The 21,347-nt window shown below is 31.8% G+C and overlaps 1 protein-coding gene across 2 annotated transcripts in view; it reads left to right on the top strand.

Annotated features, from left to right (window-relative positions):
- Positions 1 to 345: 345 nt before the first annotated feature.
- The window catches only part of LOC114330832 (oxysterol-binding protein 1), a 93,898-nt gene continuing 72,896 nt past the window's right edge, over positions 346 to 21,347 (top strand). Inside the window, exon 1 of one of the 2 annotated variants that reach the window (XM_028280248.2) lies at positions 346 to 599. In XM_028280248.2, the coding sequence (XP_028136049.1) occupies positions 451 to 599 (149 nt within the window). In that variant the 5' untranslated portion in view covers positions 346 to 450. The remainder of the gene's footprint in view (positions 600 to 21,347) is intronic. The other variant, XM_028280247.2, reaches the window with a different exon arrangement.

Here is a 21,347-nt window from a genome sequence, read left to right on the forward strand (position 1 = left end):
TATTGCTATATCCTCAAAGAAAAATGTCAATTATTACAATCAAGTTCAGATAATGGATTTATCACACTACCATGGTATTATGTGCACACAATACTCAAAACTATGCACGAATCTAAGTCCTGCCTCAAAGTAATAAAATTGATCTCGTATTCTGTGATTTAACATGCAACATATCTTTGTATTGCCAGGGACTTGCTTATAAAATCCTGCTACGCCTGTCACAGAATAAGAACAATGAACCATCTCCCATCTCTATTCCTACTTCCTGCTACAAAATTGTTGCAAATAAAACCTGTAGATGTCGCCGTTTGCTGCACTGCTGATTATTTTGTCACTGACATTGACAGAGGATGTCAAAAATATTACGTCACGTTGTAAATATGGACGACGTGTAACTTCACTGGTGTTTCGTTTACAATTAACAACAAATAAGTAGTCAACATAATTGCCATGAAAATGAGTGACAGCATGAATATCAAGTCAAATTCGTCCCAGAATGAGCCTGCTATGAAGGGATGGCTATTTAAATGGACAAACTATCTTAAAGGATATCAGAGAAGATGGTTTGTACTACAAAGTGGACATTTGTCCTATTACAGGTTTGTAATTAATTTCGTATAATTATTGCTTTGGTTTTTTCTGCATGACGTCCAGTTGTATTTTGTACTGATTGTCATCGTTTTTCGGAATGTAATATAGTGTTTTCTACAGTTTCTGATTATAGATTTTAGTATAATTTTTTTTTGACAGGTGTTAATAAATATAAACTAAATCACAATAGTCATCCATGTATATATAGATTTAAATATATCTAGAAGACTCTTTAAGAGACCCATACGGTATTTAAGCAAAATATATTTAAATTTATTCATTATTTTTTGAAATAAATTCCAAATGCAAATTCTTTGTGTATTTTTTCTACACTTAAATGCATAAGTTATTGTAAACATAAATATAAACTATGTCATAAGTTTAATACGCATTTGATAGTTTAATTATTAGCAGATTAACCAATTATTTGCTAAATTAAAATAAATTATGAGACTGCAGTGGCTCACAGTAAAGTAGGATTTAAGGAAGTGGAGCCCCTGGTCAGAATTGGTGTGGGGACCTTACCTCCTACCATTAAAAATATTGGCATAAGTAAATAATAATAATTAGGGCGTTGAGCCTAGTAGGCCCATGGCTTGGTTAATCATTCTCCTATATCCATTCTTGTCCATTGCTTCCATCCTCCAATTTGTGAAGTTGAGACTTTTTAGATCATTTTCTACATCCATTTTCCAACTTTTTCTGGGTCAACCTCTTCTCTGACATCCTCCAATATTGTACTTGACAGTAGAATTTTTGGTAGTCTACCCTCTGGCATCCTCTATATAGTCGAGGAAATGAAGCATTTTGGCTCGTAATTTTTTCGTCCAGCATGGATTTACTTGAAATTTTCACAGAAGGTAGGGAATAGTCCAAGGATCATTTTCTATATCATGCCGCTGTATGCTAAAACCTTGGGGGTGGTTGCCACCCCATCTCGGGGGCAGAAATTTTTTATTACATTTTAACCATGTAAATCGATGTAAAAAGTGATTTTAAGAACAAAATGTTTTTTACATTTTCTTTGTAAAACTAATATTTTTCGAGTTATTCGCGTTTGAAGGTAACAGTTTTTCGATGAAATAATCGACTTTTTTAGAGGGTTTTTTGAGAATACCTCGAAAAATATGCATTTAATCAAAAAAATTGTAGATATCAAAATTGTATATTTTAGTAATACAAACCAAATTATTTTTCTGCTTTATCTTTAAAACCAATACAAACCGAGATACAGCATGTTAAAAGTTAGCTTTTTTCGTCAAATACATAATTTGAAATATTCAAAGTAAAATAACGGAAAAACTTTGCATTTTTAGAGGAAAACTTAAATAATATTTTTTCAAGCATACAGTTAGATCTTTCAAAAAATAACAATAAAAAGTTTCTAGCCTGAAAATTAAGCGACTTATGGTCAAAAAAAGGTCGGTACCTGCTTTCCTTAATGAAAAAATCAGTGAAAACAACCCCCTAACTACCTTCCTTATTTAAAAATTGGTCTTCACCTTTTTGTTTTCCCAATTATATTTGTATTATCAATATACCCAAGAAGTTTGACCAATTTAAAAGACCTAATTTTAGAAAAATTGGAGTTTAAACAAAAATAATTTTTTGGAATTTCCCATTTTTTACCTTTTACTTCAAAATATCTTCGAAAATACTGGAGATACGAAAAAAATGATGGATTACTAAATTGTAGCTTTTTTAATAACTAAAATTACCTTGTGCATAGATTTTCATTACAGTGAACATTTATCGAGATATAGCTGTTTAAAACTTATATTTACGAGCAAACACCCCCTTATTCGAGCCTTTTAAACACACCCTAATTAAAAACTAGTAGATCTTATGGAATTTAGTTTACACAGCCTCATAACTCTTCAAAAATCCTAGAAAGTCATTTTTGAAAAAACTTTTTATCGCCAAAAATGAAGGAGCTATGTTTATAAAACAATTTTTTTTTTGAGAAATTCGGATAGTCCGCTTATGGATAATTTTCAATGTATGTATAATACCACAGAACCGGTTCGTATACTGGAAGATGACTAAAAAACTATTTGTATTTGTACATATTTGTAAATTCGTATTTTTGTGTAAATAAATACTTTTGTAATTCTTTAATTCTATTTTTTTTTCTGTATAGATCTATTAAAATATCAACTTATAACAACTGTAATGTTATTAAGGGTGGTTTTTAACAGATGAAATATTATGATATTATATCCTAAAGTATAAAACAATCATTATTTAACCAATCAAAACCAAATTTTACCCATATTAAAGTTTACAATGTTTTTATATAATTTTTGACAATAAGGGGTAGTTTACATCCCTAAAAATAATCAACGCCCTTAAGCATGATATAGAATATGAAGTACAGGGTAAGATGATCCTAATCCCAAATTTTTATGTAAATCGATGCAAGCCGAAATTATTCTTTTAGGATAAGTAAATTTTTTATATATAGCTCCAACAAGGGTGGTTTTAAGGGTTGAAATATTATGATAGTATATCTTAAAGCATAAAACCATCATTATGTAACTAATAAGAACCAAATGTTGACAATATTAAAGTTTAAAATGTTATTTTATAATTTTTTACCATTAGGGGTAGTTTTCACCCTTAAAAAACCAAAAGCGTACAACGGCTCAATATAGAAAATGAACTAGAGGGTGTAATGAGCCTAATCCCAAATTTTTGTACAAATTGATGCTGGACGAAAAAATTGCGAGGTTTTGCCATTTTTTCAGCTTCATTTCCTCGACTAATATGTGTCCTAGTCATCTTAGTTGTTGGGTTCTTATTACTTCTAGTATGCTGGGCTCCCCATATAACTCTCTCAGATCTTCATTAGTCCTTCGGATCTAAACACTGTGCTTCATTTTTCCTTCCAAATATTTTCCTTAGTACTTTTTGTTCCCAGATCTGCAACATTTCTTGTTGCTTTTTACTTAATGTCCATGTCTCTGCTGCATAAGTTACCAGAGGCGTAATAACTGTTCTATTATTCTTAATTTACCAATTATTTAAATTAAAAGTTATTGAAAAGTTTTTTTTTCTCTGATTCTGGCCTTGGTTTAGAACTAGAACCTTTAGCCACGTAATTGTATAACTTATCACTAACTCGGGTGTAATGTGTAGTGTGTGTGTGTGTTGAGTAATTGTCTTGTTACTTTGCAAAGTCGACGTCATTGTCTTTGCAAAGAGACGCTAATTGTATCCAAACATCTGCGGTCCTCCGTGAGTACCGATCCCACAAGGACAGAAACTATTTTCATTTATTAATTTATAATAAATGAAAAAATTCCTGACCCTGGTGAGATTCGAACTCACTACCATTCGGAACTTTCGATCCAAAGGTTAGGCTTATTGAAAAGTAACCACACATTTTCAATAACATTCAAACCTGATGACTAAGTTGGTGTTTTAATGACGTTTCGGCAATTATAAAGCAACCAAGTACTAATCTGATATGACTAGTGTTTTGGATTGTTGTCCTGATAAAACCGGTAATTGTTATCAATACCGAATTTTTGAGCACTAGTGGCGAGATGCTGCCTTAGTATATCCAAATACATGTGTTGGTCCATATTCCCTTCAATTAAAATGCATATTACCTACTCCTGCAGGAGAATACACCCCACATCATCACTCCACCTCCATCTTGTTTAACTTTAGCTTTCATATTTTTAAATTTTAGTTCTTCATTCGGCTTTTTATGCACTGATATTTTTCCATCAGACTCAAACAAGTTTATTTTGGTTTCATCTGCATATTACTAAATTTCAAAAGTTCAAATCTTTGTTAATATATGCTCCTTGGCGAACACCAATCTAATCTAGTACATTTTTTTTTCAGCTAATAAAAGGTTTATTTCTAGCAGTTCAACCATGTATATTATTCTTTCGTAACATCCATCTAATTGTTCTGGGTTACATCTTTTTCCAAACTGTCTTTCCCACCCATCTCGCAATTTTTATGCAATTTTTTAGGATTATTTGCTATTTCTCTGATAATCCATCTTTCCTCACATTCAGGTAAAAACCTTATTTGCAGCTAACCTTCATTTATTTTCAACTCTATTTTCCTTTTGGTAACATTTTTGCTGTTGATGAAAGATTATTTACTATTTTCGATATGTCTATTTGGCTATATGCATTTCTATGGTAATTTTTTTTTACATCCATTTTATTGCAATCTATTTTATACAAGATAATAAACAATACTTACATATGAGTGTTAAGTAAGTGACACAGTCAGTAGTCACTCAGTGGTGAATACCTAAAAGAGTACAATAATAATTGAATTAATTTGAATAGTAGGTACAATAGTAATAAGTTGGAATGATTAATTAGTTTCTAGTGTTTAGGTCAAGGGTGTCTGTTCTTTTTAGTCTTCTGTTCTGTAGGGGTGTCAGGAGATTTGTGGCTAATATGTTTGGTTGAACCTGTAGTCTATTGTGGTACTTGGAGCACAGAGAAATAATTTCTTCTTTGACGGTTTGGACATAGGAGATCCCTATGTATATTATCGTTGGAAATGTACCAAGAAGTTTGGTACAGGTACATTTTCAGGGTACACGGTTTCTCCCCATGTAATAATGTGACATGCTCGAGTAACTGCAATAATCCCCGCTTGGGCTCCTAGTATGGTATAACTAGATCCAAACCCAGACATCCAAAGTGAAAGTTATCCTCCAACACCAAATTGTTCTATATGGTCCACATAATGTTCAGAAAAAAGTCACACCATTTTGAGCGTCGGGTTTGGGGGGTCAGGGGGAAGAAATCGGTAAATTCATAGTTTTTTAAGTTTTTCGTAAATATTTCTAAAACCATGCGGTTTAGCATGAACAACCTTCTATACAAAAATGTTCTACATTAAATTTGAAACAAAAAAGGCCCTATGCATAATCCTTCTAAAATGAACGGTTCCAAAGTTATGGTGGTAGTATAGTATAATTGGTCCAAAAAAGGCCTAACCCTGACATTAAAAGTAAAAGTTTTCCTCCAACACCAAATTATTCTATATGGTCCAGATATTGTTCAGTAAAAAGTTACACCATTTTGAGCGTCCGGTTTGGGGGGGGAGAAGGGGGAGAAATCGGTAAATTAGTAGTTTTTTTATGTTTTTCGTCAATATTTCTAAAAATATGCTTTAGCGTAAACAATGTTCTATACAAAAATGTTCTACATCAAATTTAAAACAAAAAAGGTCCTATACATAATTGTTATAAAATCAACGGTTCCAGAGTTACGGAGGGTGAAAAGTGGAGGTTTTCGATACTTTTTATATTTTTTGGGCAATTTATAATATTTTTACTGATTGAAAGAAATTTATTCTTTAACAGGATTTGCTATTTCAGTGACCCATGGTATGTTAGTAATAAGCCCTTGAAGAGACGTCAACCTCACCACCCAAAATCATCATCAATTGCCCGAAAAATATAAAAAGTATCGAAAACCTCCACATTTCACCCTCCGTAACTCTGGAACCGTTGATTTTATAACAATTATGGATAGGACCATTTTTGTTTTAAATTTTAAGTAGAACGTTTTTGTATAGAACATTGTTTACGCTTAATAGGTCTGGATCCCGCGTATGAAAAAAAAGTTGATTAATAGCAAGCTGAAATTTGTTAGTAGCTTAAGGGTGTCTAGTCGGATAAACTTTGATATATGGGAACACTGGAACAGGGGCAGTTTTAATTGTGGAACAGGTTAAAAATTTGGAACGGTCACACCACGAAAACGGCAAATTTATTTTGTCCGACAGAACAGACTTAAACTCTTCGAACAGAGATTAAACTCTCATGCAAAAATCAGATTGCTATTTATCACCAAATGGGCGTTTTAATGAGTGGAACATGTAGAATACGTCAAATGACAGAAATTATGACAGGTGATAAATAGCAGTCTGATTTTTGCATGAGAATTTAATCTCTGTTCGGAGAGTTTAAGTCTATTCTGTCGGACAAAATAAATGTGCCGTTTCCGCGGTGTGACCGTTCCAAATTTTTAACCTGTTCCACAATTAAAACTGTCCCTGTTCCAGTGTTCCCATATATAAAAGTTTATCCGACTAGACACCCTTAAGCTATTAACAAATTTTCAGCTTGCTATTAATCAACTTTTTTTTCATACGCGGGATCCAGACCTATAAACATAGTTTTAGAAATATTGACGAAAAACGTAAAGAAACTACTCATTTACCGATTTCTCCCCCATCTCCCCCCCCCCCAAACCGGACGCTCAAAATGGTGTAACTTTTTACTGAACAATATGTGGACCATATAGAACAATTTGGTGTTGGAGGAAAACTTTTACTTTGGATGTCTGGGTTAGGCCTTTTTTTGGACCAATTATACTATACTACCTCCGTAACTTTGGAACCGTTCATTTTAGACGGATTATGTATAGGACCTTTTTTATTTCAAATTTAATGTAGAACATTTTTGTATAGAAGGTTGTTCATGCTAAACCTCATAGTTAGAGAAATATTGACGAAAAACTTAAAAAAACTACAAATTTACCGACTTCTCCCCCCTCTCCCTCCCAAACCCGACGCTCAAAAAGGTGTGACTTTTTTCTGAACATTATATGGACCATATAGAACAATTTGGTGTTGGAGGATAACTTTCACTTTGGATATCTGGGTTATGTCATTTTTTGAATCAACTCTATCATACTATCCCCTACCATAAATAATTCTGTTATCTGATTAAATACTTTGAAATGTCAAATTAAACATAAAAATAACTGCAATATGAATTTAATGCAACACCTACTTCGCAAATTTCAAATTGATAAGTTGTGTAATGCTTCATCTTATCATCATTTTAGCTGTGAAATCAAAATTATATACCTATAAAATAATTGAATTAAATATTTATTGTTATTTAAATATGGTATACTTAAAACCCAAAATAGCATATTCTATTTTAGATGACTTATAGTAATTTAATTTTAATATGTAATTTTTTTCTAATAAATAGTGAGCCATTGACACAAGCTAGTTTTATTGAGTAGCGACTGCATTTAAGTTATGAGCCACTGTATACTTGGCAATGTTTATATCATCTATATACAAACCAATGCAAAAATTGGACAGATGTGGCAAATTCTTTCCCATATATACAAATTTAGAATATGAGACAAAGCAGTAACATCATATGAACATAATATTTATTTTAAAAAATAATTTGGTTTATCTTTGTTTCCATTTTTTTTTCTTACTGAAAGAAACTGAACTGAGTGCCAATACTATTTATTTTATGAAATAAATACCCACTAGTAGGCTAATTACTCAATAATGAAAAAAAAAATGAGTTTCATTTTTGTGCTATGTATACTGCATAGCAATAACTTGCCAAAATATTGCTTGGCTGGGAAACTACAACTAAAATAAACAAGATGTTTTTTGATATAATTTATTAAAGTATTTCTTTTAAACATTATAAGTAGGTACCTGTATGTTACAAAAACAAAATTGAAATTATATGAATAATAATTTGTTTTTGCTAATTTGTCTGTTTAATAACAATTATTATCGTTAAGTTATTCAAGGACTTCTTCAAGTTCTTCAAACTGTCTTTACCCCTGGGGTTAATAACTTTTCTTAATATCCCCATCAATAACAAATGTTGGCAAAAATTATAATGTCTAAAATCACTCTCATTGATATTTTTGATTGCATAAGTTTTCTTCCAAATAAGATTACCTCTGGATCTAATGGTGTTTCCAATTTTCTTGTGTATGTTTGTTTTGTTTTTCTTTTCTTCAAAAGTGTGTTTGCACTGATTTGCCAGTAGATACTTATAGATCATTACAGTCATCTTTGTTTCCTGATGTTTGAAAGTATATACATTCAGTCTGCAATACATACATTTTTTGACAGATAAACAGTTATCTTGGTTGTGCAGTGGGCTTATCCCTGAGTCTCAGCATGGTTTTTGTGCAAAAAAATCTACAACCACTGATTAATTCTAGTCGAATTTTAAATTATAACGCCAATGTGAGAGCCTCGGTACTTTTGGCATGTCAGCCATGGACACTTTGGTTAGCTTTTGATTGAGAGATGACATGGATTGATTATGTATTATTATTAGGTTAGGCATGTCTATGGGTACATGATACTATAAAAAATAACAAGATAGGATCTTTCCTTAGCGCAAATACATCCGAGTTTGCGCATTGCATGTCATAACTGAATTTGAATTCTTGTTGTTAGCTTTCAACTGCGAACAATTTAAACTAATCGGACATCATTCGGACATTACGAACCATTACAAACTTGTAGGTCTCCAGTTACGTCACGACTCCCCTCTCTTCAGGATGCGCAATATATTATCTTGTTATTTATAGTATCATGTATGGGAAGAACTCTAGCTTATGTTAAAAGTTTTAGGTAGTGTTTAAATCCATAAATGTATTATGAGTTTAGTGCTATCTGCATTTAATTTATGTAATAATAGGTCAGCATAATAAACCAGCAGTTTTGGTTGTCCCCGTAGAAATAAATATTCAAATAATTACATCGTTGCACAAGTGATTAGGAGACCTTTCAAAAATGAGGTGTCCCATGATGATGTTTTAAAGTGTCATATAGATGCTTGCTCGGATTTAAATCTGTTATGAGGTATATCGCTGTTACCTATGATTAATGTGATTCCTAATACATTTCCAGTGAAAATAATAACTCTTTAATAAGTGTTGGCGATACAATTTTCTTTTACATGCGTGTCCGCGAAGATTATAACTCCCAAAATATTTATAACGAAAAGATTTAGTTCATAATAGATGCCGACGAAAACAATTATTTCCCTTGCTGTTTCTGCCGACGAAAACAATTATTTCTGAGAACTTTTTAGTAATTATAATTTTCGTGCACCCACAAACAGAAATTATGTTTTTTTTGCTGATAAAAAATAATTTTTTTCGCTAACACTTTATTAAGGATTATAATTTTGACAATCATATAATCGAAAATAATATTTTTCGCGGCGTTCATTGAAAGTTCTACTCTTAACGGCATTTTCCGGAGTTATACTTTTCGTAGGCGGCGGCGATATATGGTAGCCCATATAATCATCTCCACAAGTTCGGTATGGCCTTTCCAAGCAATACCGCTCCATAGCACTACACTGCCACCACCAAAACTACTTAACTCTTCTGTAGACGAAATTTCATCAATCTCGCTTTTCTATGTGGAACGTTATGCCAGATGCCACTTATAACCACAAACCATACATACTTATAGACGTTTCACGTAAATTGTCAAGGTCAAGACAGCAAATTAGTTACCATTCCAATCCAGAGATGTCGCTGTCAGTCAATTCTCTTGTCATATTTAACAACTGACAGTTGACAATTAAATTAATTTATTATTTACTTTTTATTTTACAGTTTGTGGCTTAATTATTTTATTATAGTGGTGTTACGTTTTTAATTAGATTTAATCACAATTTTAATAAGTGTATTAACCTCCTCTCCATTTTTATGAGTAGAATTTTTAGTTTACATTGATCATCCCGTGTTGTGTTTCTCCACATTAAAAAAACAATATAATAGATCCTGAAACATATTATTATTCCAATAGACAAGTGTGTCATCAACATTTCGGACCTATATATTTTTGGAAGTTTGTAAAAGATTATAAGGTAATATTTATCTAAACAGTCATCCTATGTACAAGATCTTTCAAAAATTTTCATTCAACTCGATACACATCAGTGCTTTCACGTGACACATAGCAGTAGTGTTTATTATTTTGAAAACAAATTGGAATATTTGAAGTTTTCAGTAAAATATGGAATAAAACATTGAATTGTCTTTCTGTTGTTTTAATTTCCTGCGAAATTTCATAAAAAATCCCGCAAAATTTATAATTTGAAATTCTCACGTAACTAAAATTTGTCAATTTAGTTCCCATTCCAATCAAGAGATGGCGTTAATTCGATCCGAAAGATTAACATGGTCGTGAAACGTCTATAAGTATGTATGGTTTGTGCTTATAACCCGGTCTACATAGACATTTCAAATAACAAAAATTGCCGGAGAGCCAAATTTTGGTGGAGAGCTAGGGTATACCATAACAAATAAAGTTTAAAAAGTCCCCATCGATCCCATGTGTGCGTCAAAAGTTATTCGGGGTCAAAGGTCAAAATTTAAGATTTTTTGTATTTTTTTCGAAAACGGTAAGCTTTATCAAAAAAAAAACCTTAAACCAAAGTTGTAGATCTTAAAATTCTCTACAAAAATAGTCCTTAATATTTTTTTCCTAAGAGTTGCCATTCCTGAGATATCGCGATTCAAAGAGTCACATTATACATGATATGCACACGTTTCCACACCACCTGTAGTGTACTCGGCGCGTTTTTTTTACCGTGGTTTCCCCTGTAGGCCTACTCCACTAACTGTTTTGACAATTTTAGGATAATTTAAGGAAACAATACCGGTCAAGTTCTAGATATTACCTTATTATTGATATTGATTATTGATATTGCTATTGATTATTAGGTTAACTATTGTTTTGATTTCTTTAGATATTTTAATCAGATTCATATTCTTGAAAGTCTACTTCAACAGTCAAGTCTTCTTCGATTTCATCTTCTTCCTCTTCCTCTTGCTGGATGTTCAAAAATTGTTCAAATGTGACTGAGTTAATTTTCCTGGCTTTTCTGTAATAATAATTCTACTACCATACTTAAATTTCAATCGTATTTTTATAGTTCTGTCATCTAAAACTACATCTTGACAAACATTCCTTAATTCATCCAACGAAAACTGGCAATCATCACTCGTTTCTATGTTGAAACATTTTCTACATCGCAGAGTTTACAGTTTCATCTTGTGGACGGCCAATTTTACGACCAGTATTAGGTTTTAAGAAAGATTTGTAACAACTGTCATGGTATTTTGCATCAGCAGCGACTAAATCATACTCAAAATTAATACGTTCAAGAACAGCCTTCGAGACATCATCAGAACGATCTTTAGCTAATTTCAACAGGGATTCTTTGAATTTTAGTGTAGTCACGTTACGAATTATTTTTCGAAGATGCTGTGCTTTCTTTATCTCAGATTCTTTATTGGCTTCATTGCCACAAAATAAACAGTTTTTTTTAAAACAAGAATGTGATTTACTTACTCGCGTTCTAGTATGAGGTGGACTTACTTTTGAAGTACTAGCCTGTTCCTCCTCACGTTGTCTTTTCACTGCAGCGATTGAAGTCATGTATGATTTTCTGCAATTCACGTGTATTGTAACGGATTTTTGAGTTTTTAAATACTCAATAAACTCATCAACTCTCTCGACACTAGCCTCGATTAAATTTGGCATTCCACGATCAACCACAACTGTTTTAGTTTCACTTAAAAGTTTATTGCAAATAAAGCAAAACTGAGACATTTTTAAAACTATAAAATTGTACAAATAACGGTAACGGTACTAAATGGTAGACGCTTGTAATAAGTACTTATATTCACTTGAACTGAACCTTTAGCACTAAAAGAAACAGATAATATTATGAACCAGATCTACGGACAATACTGTAGCCATTGCCTATAATAGACAATCTGTTCTTTTTTAAACAATGGTATAGCCAAATGTTTTTCAAGGCCACGTGGATAGAGGAAATTCAGTTTGGGACTGATTACCTTTTGAAGAAATATTTTCAGAATAGTATAATATACTATATAAAAGAGACACAAATAGGCGTTTATACTTGTCTTAAGGGCCACATATGTATATACGTGGCTTATATGTGCATAAATGTATAAAGTAACTTTTAAAATCGCGATATCTCAGGAATGGTAACTCTTAGGAAAAAAATTGTAAGGACAAATTTTGTAGAGAATGTTAAGATCTACAACTTTGGTTTGAGGTTTTTTTTTGATAAAACTTACCGTTTTCGAAAAAAATCCAAAAAATCTCAAATTTTGACCTTTGACCCCGAATAACTTTTGACGCACACATGGGATCGATGGGGACTTTTTAAACTTTATTTGTTATGGTATACGCTAGCTCTCCACCAAAATTTGGCTCTCCGGCAATTTTTGTTATTTGCCAAGCATTTTGATGTCTAAGTTGACCGGATTATTAGAAATATAACCTCATGCAGAGCGTTAGTTTTGGTGGTGGTAGCATAATGCTACGAAGCAGTATATTTTAGATCACATTTTGCCATTTGCCATCCATATTGACTATTACAGATTTGTGCCAATGCACGATAATGCATGTCCTCATGTCAGTAGAATAGTGAAGACTTATCTTGATGAGATTCAATTTAAAAGATTATATTGGCCACCATTAGCCCGATCAGGGAATACAAAATTTTACGAAAACCTCCAAAAAAAAAATAAAGGAAGGATGAAAATTTGGGAATAGGTAGTTGAAATTGTCTATTATTATATAAGAAAAAGTTTACAATTCTACATCCCCTCCATTTTACAAAAATTGGGAAATAAAGGGTGAAAAATATTTTCTAGGTAGTGAAAAAATATACGTTCAAAATAGGCCAGGAATTGGATAAAATAACTAATTCTAAGCAACTTTTGTTCTACAATGCTTTGCAATATGTTCATTTTTAACAAAAAAAAAAAACATATTTTTGGACGGTTTTTCGCAGATAACTCAAAAAGTAAGTATTCTAGCGAAAAAAATATTCTTAGTGAAAATATAGCTTATAAAAAATTGAAAAAATGATTTGCGCGTGAGGTCTGCAGACCCAGTAGAAGCAGAGTTGTAGCTAATGAAATGTAGGTTCTTCTTCGTCAAATTCCAAATCGAATATTTCAATGTGAAATAACCAAAAAACAGAGCACTTTTCGGAGAAAATTCATTATAACTTTTTTAAAATGTTTAAAAAAAGGTTTATTTTTGTTTTTTAAAAAAAATTCTAACATTAAAATAAGTGAGCTACGCTCAAAATATTGTTGGTCCCTTTTATTTTTTGGTACAAAAATCGCGAAAATCACCCCCTAATTAGCTTCCCAAATAAAATTAATCGTTACCGCTTCACAAATTACTTTACGTATTATTACGTATTATTACGCTTTATGTATTATTTATATTATCTATAAGTTTCATTGGTTCAAATATTTTTGAAACAAATTGGGTTTAAAATAAAACATTTTTATTTATTTTGAAAAAAAAAGGAATTGTTCATGGAATTAACTTAAAAATTATTAGGGGTTCATTTCAAATCACTCAATTTTGGAAGAAAAAAAATTTTGGACCTCCGATTTGTCTGAAAATTGGTATATAGCTTCTACGGGACGTAAAAATAAGATATTGAAGGTCAAAAAATTTTCTTCTTCTTTTTTTCTCAAAATGTTATTTTATGCGATTTTACAGTGATTTGGTGTTTATTTATACAAATTTGCATTTTCTATCGTAAAGTATCAATGGAAAACATAATATTTTAATAGAAGGGACTCAAAAATGTCATTATATGGCATTATAACAAGTTACTTTGATTCAAAACAAGCTTTTGATCAAATTTTATAGTGTAGAAAACGTTAAAATACCGTTTTTTACATTTTTCTCCATTCCCAAAATACATCATAATCGATTTGGCTGAAAATTTGCCCACAGATAGACAAAACATAGGACTTTAAGTGGTGAGAAGGATTTGAATTATATTACAATACCAAAAAAGTTACATGCAATATTATAGTCAAAAATATAGGCGTCTACTGTAAGTACAATTAACTCGAAAATATCGACCTCACGACAAAAATTGTTAAAAAGAAACTGTAATAATTGTAAATACGATTTATTTGGAACAATTTCAGTTCCTACCATTTTTGTCGAAAATTTAAAAATGGCAGAGATATTGAGCAAAACAGGTTCTCCTTTAAAATCAAGATGGCTGCTAACGTAACGGAGGAATTCATTCGTGATTTTAAATTTAGGCTACTATTGACTCCCCTAAAGATCAGAAAAATAACATTTTGGGTAGCTCGGCATTTCAAGGTCAAATGCTATCCCGACTGGACTAATATATACTTTTGAGTCTGATATTACTGCATGTAACTTTTTTGGTATTGTAATATAATTCAAATCCTTCTAACCACTTAAAGTCCTATCTTTTGGCTATCTGTGGGCAAATTTTCAGCCAAATCGATGATAATGTATTTTGGGAATGGAGGAAAATGCAAAAAGCGGTATTTTAACGTTTTTTACACTATAAAATTTGATCAAAAACTTGTTTTGATTCAAAATAACTTGTTATAATGCCATATAATGACATTTTTGAGTCCTTTCTATTAAAATATTATGTTTTTCATCGATACTTTACGACAAAAAATGCAAATTTGTTTAAATAAACACCAAATCACTGTAAAATCGCATAAAATAACATTTTAAGAAAAAAAGAAGAAGAAGATTTTTTGACCTTAAATATCTTATTTTTACGTCCCGCAGAAGCTATATACCAATTTTCAGACAAATCGGAGATCCAAAATTTTTTGCCTGAGTGATTTGACATGGAATGTACCTTAGTAATATCAAAAATCTTAAAGAGTAATAAAATGTACGTTTTGCTTTTCTGAATATTTTTTATTTTTTGTTTTCTTGTTAGGCAAAAATTGGTTATGCTATGGCTGTTCAAAATTTGCCTAAACTCGTGTTTAGTTACTCGTTCAAGCCATTTTAACTACAGCCTTTTCAAAAATAAGCACTTTGAACCTATGAAACTTACAGATCATATAAATAATACATACGCAAAGTAACTTGTGAAGTGGTAATGATAAAATTTATTTTTGATGCTAATTAGGGGGTGATTTTCGCGATTTTTTTACCAAAAAATAAAAGGGACCAACAATATTTTGAGCGTAACTCACTTAATTTTAATGTTACAAGTTTTTTTTCAACAAAAATAAATCTTTTTTTAAACACTTTAAAAAAGTTAAAATGAATTTTCCCCGAAATGTGCTCCGTTTTTGGGTTATTTTACATTGAAATATTCGATTTGAAATTTGATGAAGAAGAACCTACTTTTCATTAGCTACAACTCTGCTTCTACTGGGTCTACAAACCTCAAGCATACACCATTTTTTTTTCAGATTTTTGTAAGCTATATTTTTGCTAAGAATATTTTTTCGGTGAAATATTTACTTTTTGAATTGTCTCCGAAAAACCGTCCAAAAACATGTTTTTTCTGTTAAAAATGAACATATTCACTTGCAAATAAATCGAAAAGTATTGCCTTAGGGAAAAAACTCTATAGAACAAAAGTTGCTTAGAATTAGTCATTTTATCCAATTCCGGACTTATTTTGAATGTATATTTTTCACCTTCGAGAGGGGATGTAGAATTGTAAACTTTTTCTTAGGTATATAATAATAGACAATTTCAACTACCTATTCCCAAATTTTCTTCCTTCCTTTATTTTTTTTTTTTGGTTAGATTGTTCTTTGATACATATAGCCCATATCAGATTTAAATCCGATTGAACATTTTTATAACACTTTAAAGCATGGCATAAGGAAAAGAAATCCTATTCCTATGATACTGGGAGGGCTAAGGATTGCAGCACAAAAAAGTTCGCATTCGCTTCACATGATAATTTCGATATTTTTGTTGTCCATAATAAATCTGGATTGATCCGCGTATGAAAAAAAAGTTGATTAATAGCAAGCTGAAAATTTGTTAATAGCTTAAGGGTGTCTAGTCGGATAAGCTTTGATATATGGGAACACTGGAACAGGGGCAGTTTTGATTGTGGAACAGGTTAAAAATTTGGAACGGCCACACCACGAAAACGGCACATTTATTTTGTCCGACAGAACAAACTTAAACTCTTCGAATAGAGATTAAACTCTCATGCAAAAATCAGACTGCTGTTTATCACCAAAGGGGAGTTTTAATGAGTGGAACATGTAGAATATGTCATATGACAGGAATTATGACAGGTGATAAATAACAGTCTGATTTTTGCATGAGAGTTTAATCTCTGTTCGGAGAGTTTAAGTCTGTTCTGTCGGACAAAATAAATGTGCCGTTTTCGTGGTGTGACCGTTCCAAATTTTTAACCTGTTCCACAATTAAAACTGCCCCTGTTCCAGTGCTCCCATATATTAAAGTTTATCCGACTAGACACCCTTAAGCTATTAACAAATTTTCAGCTTGCTATTAATCAACTTTTTTTTCATACGCGGAATCCAGACCTATAAGATGAAATTATATGTTCTCTTGACTACATTAAACAATGTATACTCTTCATTGTTTCTTGTTATGTACGTGTTCTTTTTAAAATAAGTCTTTAAGATACTTTTAACTATACTTTTTTTACCTTTTAACCCTTTATTACTTATTGTAGCTGAATGACTAAGTTTATATTCCATCTTGTTTCTTGTAGATTTGCTAAAACTAGCTCAGTATTTAGTCCTTGTTTTTAACAATATTTTCTTGTTAAAGCTTCTAATATAATTTGTAATGACATTTTACAATTTAGTGCATATCTTTATCGTGAAACACCTGATAATCAAAATTTATAAATGTAGTAGGTAAGCATTATAAGTGCCTTTATATTTACAAAAATAAATTTTATAGGAAGTAGAGAACAACGAAGAAGTAGTAATATAAATATTTTTACTATACAGTGATGAGAGCGCTAATAACTGGCAAAATATCACAAAAAATGGAAAACATAACACATTGTGAAATAAAAAGAGATGAAACTAGTAGAGGTGGAAATCATCGATATAAACATATAAATTAACATTACTTTTCCCACCTTTAGACGTATCGAAGGAGTATGACAACTGTTACTGTGACAGGAGAATTTTATAAAATAAAAAACAAAAAAAGGTGCCAACTTTATTTTGAGCGTAACTCGCTTAGTTTTGATGCTAGAAAATTTTATAAAAATTTGAATATGAAATGTTCCCGAAAATTGCTTTATTTTTTGGTTATTTCCCGTTTAAATATTCGATTTGGAATTTGACGAATAAGAACGTATTTTTCATAAGTTACAACTTTGCTTTTACTGGGATTATAGACTTCATTAATACACCATTTTTTTCGTTTTTTTGTGAGTTTTTGTTAAGAATATTTTTTTCAATAAAATACATACTTATGGTCTAAGAGCTAGCAACGTTTTCAAAAAACTATTTTAAGACAGCTGATTCTTTCACATATTGTTCCCTATGCTTCCTCGAACACCGTACCGGCCATCTGGCTGCTGATACAGGTTGCGTTCATTACTGCGCAGCACACCTGTACAGGTAAATACAAAATCAGGGTGATTGATTAGTGTGATAAAGCTTAGTAGATCCGCTATAGTAATAGATAGCAATAAAAGTTAATAACAAAACTTGTAGCCAACTTTGAGCTTCACATTACAAAATTAGTTAGAATGTTACAGGGTGTTCGATATCATAGTGGCAGACCAAACTTATGTTTTTTTTAAACAGAACACCCTATATTTTATTTTATATTCGAAATTGTGTTAACTTCTCCATCACAAAAACAAGTAATTGCACTTCGTAAGTCCTAGGTTTTCACCCAAAGTAATCGAAAGTGGAATTGGAAGTCGGACGGTCGACGGACAGACAGCCTCAGTCAAATTTCTCACCTTTAATACCATCCTTGGATTATAAGCTTTCATTTAACATCTCATTTGTCATTCTACCTGGTATAATGACGGAGGAGCTATATTCGCGGTCGGACGGACCGACGGACAGACAGCCTAAGTCAAATTTCTCACTTTTAGTACTATCCTTGGATTATAAGCCTTCATTTGACACCTCATTTGTCATTCTACCTGGTATAATGACGGAGGAGTTATATTCGCGGTCGGACGGACCGACGGACAGACAGCCTAAGTCAAATTTCTCACTTTTAGTACTATCCTTGGATTATAAGCCTTCATTTGACACCTCATTTGTCATTCTACCTGGTATAATGACGGAGGAGTTATATTCGCGGTCGGACGGACCGACGGACAGACAGCCTAAGTTAAATTTCTCACCTTTAGTACCATTCTTCGATTATAAGCTTTCATTTGACATCTCATTTGTCATTCTATCTGGTATAATGATGGAGGAGCTATATTCGGGGTCCGACGGACCGACGGACAGACAGCCTAAGTCAAATTTCTCACCTTTAGTACCATCTTTGGATTATAAGCTTTCATTTGACACCTCATTTGTCATTCTACCTGGTATAATAACGGAGGAGTTATATTCGCGGTCGGACGGACCGACGGACAGACAGCCTAAGTCAAATTTCTCACCTTTAGTACCATCCTTGGATTATACGCTTTCATTTGACACCTCATTTGTCATTCTACCTGGTATAATGACGGAGGAGTTATATTCGCGGTCGGACGGACCGACGGACAGACAGCCAATATCAAATTTCTCATCTTTAGTACCATCCTTGGATTATACGCTTTCATTTAACACCTCATTTGTCATTCTACCTGGTGTAATGACGGAGGAGTTATATTCGCGGTCGGACAGACCGACGGACAGATAGTTTAGGTCAAATTTCTCACCTTTAGTACCATCCTTGGATTATAAGCTTTCATTTGACACCTCATTTGTCATTCTACCTAGTATAATGACGGAGGAGTTGTGGTTACGGACATACGGACAGACGGACGTGGATAATCCAAAGTTTTCACATTTTTTCAAAATTGGGCGAAAACAATATAAAGGTTTGTTATGTTATACAGGGTATTTACAAAGTTATAACCAATGTTCTACGAAAACCGTAATAAGTTCAGCTCCCTGTATAAATAAAAATAAGCACAACAGCAATGGTTTATTGGTGACATATTTTTTTGTTGATTGTCAAAATTTATAAAAATGGTTAATATTGCTAATTTTCTTTATGTCGAATACAGGATGAGTCAAAACGCAAGTACATTATTTTCTCAGTAATTTTAAATAGAACACATTAATTAATAACTTGCTCTGAAAAATGAAAATATCTCGAAAACTAACAAATTTAGGCATAGGGAATATTATACAAAAATTAAAGTACGGTAATGATACTTTTCGATGGTGATACAAAAATACAGGGTGTTCCATTTAAAATTTCTGAGAAAAGAATGTACTTGCGTTTTGACTCACCCTGTATTCGATATAAGGAAAATTAGAATATCAACCATTTTTATAAATTTTTAAAATCAACAAAAAATATAGCACGAATAAACCATTGCTGTTTTGTTTATTTTTATTTATACAGGGAGCTGAACTTGTTACGTTTTTCATAAAAAATTGGTTATAACTTTGTAAAAGCCCTATATAACATAACAAACCTTTATATTTTTGTGATGGGAAAGTTAAGAGAATTTCGAATATAAAATAAAATATAGGGTGTTCCATTAAAAAAAAACATAAGTTTGGTTTGCCACTATGTTATCGAACATACTGTAACATTCTAACTAATTTCGTAATGTAAAGCTGAAAGTTGGCTACAATTTTTGTTATCAACTTTTATTGCTATCTATTACTATAGCGGATCTACTGAGCTTTATCACACTCATCAATCACCCTGTATATTGAATTTAAATTATTTTAGGATGAAACATTTTTTTATCATTACTTTTTAAACCACAAAAATGTCTGGCAATTATAGATCATATTTCTAATAATGTTTAAAAAGTAATGACAAAATAATTTTTCGTCTTAATAATTTTAAATTCGATATGTTTACCTATACAAATGTACTGCGCAGTAATGAAAGCAACCTGTATCAGCAACCAGATGGCCGGTACGGTGTTCGAGGAAGCATAGGGAATAATATATTAAAGAACCAGTTGTCTTAAAATAATTTTTTTTCCTACGTTGCTAACTCTTGGTCCATTACTTTTTGAGTTATTTGCGAAAACGTGTTTTTTTTTTGTTGAAAAATACAGATGTTTACTCGTAAATAACTCGAAATGTATTAACTTAGTAAAAAAAACTTCTAGAACAAAATTTACTTAGTCAACTTATCCATTTCCGGACTTATATTGAACGTATGTTTTCTTACCCCCGAGAAGGGGTAACTGTCACTGTCACCCCTACCCCCAAGTAAAACCAATCAACGGCACAAGTCTAACTTTGAACTGGAGGGTAAGTAGAACCTAAAACCAAATTTTCATGCAATTCAGAGCTGACCCTAAAAATTACAGTCCAAAACGGTCATTTACTGGGCTATAAGCCAAATACAATAAAGGCTATAGCGGGATAAGATGGTCAAAAATGCCCCCGCACCGATCAGCCCCGCTACTTATTTTTTCGATAAAGGATATAAAATTATGCCCTCATGCAAATTTTTAGCTTCCCAAAGGTCCTAGAACCTCTTAAATCGAGAAAAGAAGAATTTTTAGGTTTTATTTTTTTGTGAGCGCAATTTTAACTTAAAAAATCTGAAAAAATTAGAGATGATGTATATTTTGAATACAAAACAGCCTGATTTTTTTCAGATTTTTGTAATAAAAATGAGCCCAGGAAAAATTTTCGAAATTTTCAAAAAATGTTTAGGTTATGTAAATATAATTTGGCCAACTTTTAAATAGTATTTTTTTGTGTATCTTTTGTCGTTCTTTTGAATGGCAGAGGCAGAATTTTTAATATCTGAGCGGAAAGACCGAAAAAATTGAAAAAACCGTTTTTTGCTGTCTTGAGGTGCATCTCGGGACAGCCAATTTTAGGATTTAGGATCCTGACTACAACAACTTAAAACAACACTAAAAGTGTGAATTTTGTCATAAAATTTGGTATGTGGGTTTATAATAATATTTGGAACAGCTTTTCCAA

The sequence above is a fragment of the Diabrotica virgifera genome, chromosome 7 (genome assembly GCF_917563875.1).
Source record: "Diabrotica virgifera virgifera chromosome 7, PGI_DIABVI_V3a".
Lineage (NCBI taxonomy): Eukaryota > Metazoa > Arthropoda > Insecta > Coleoptera > Chrysomelidae > Diabrotica > Diabrotica virgifera.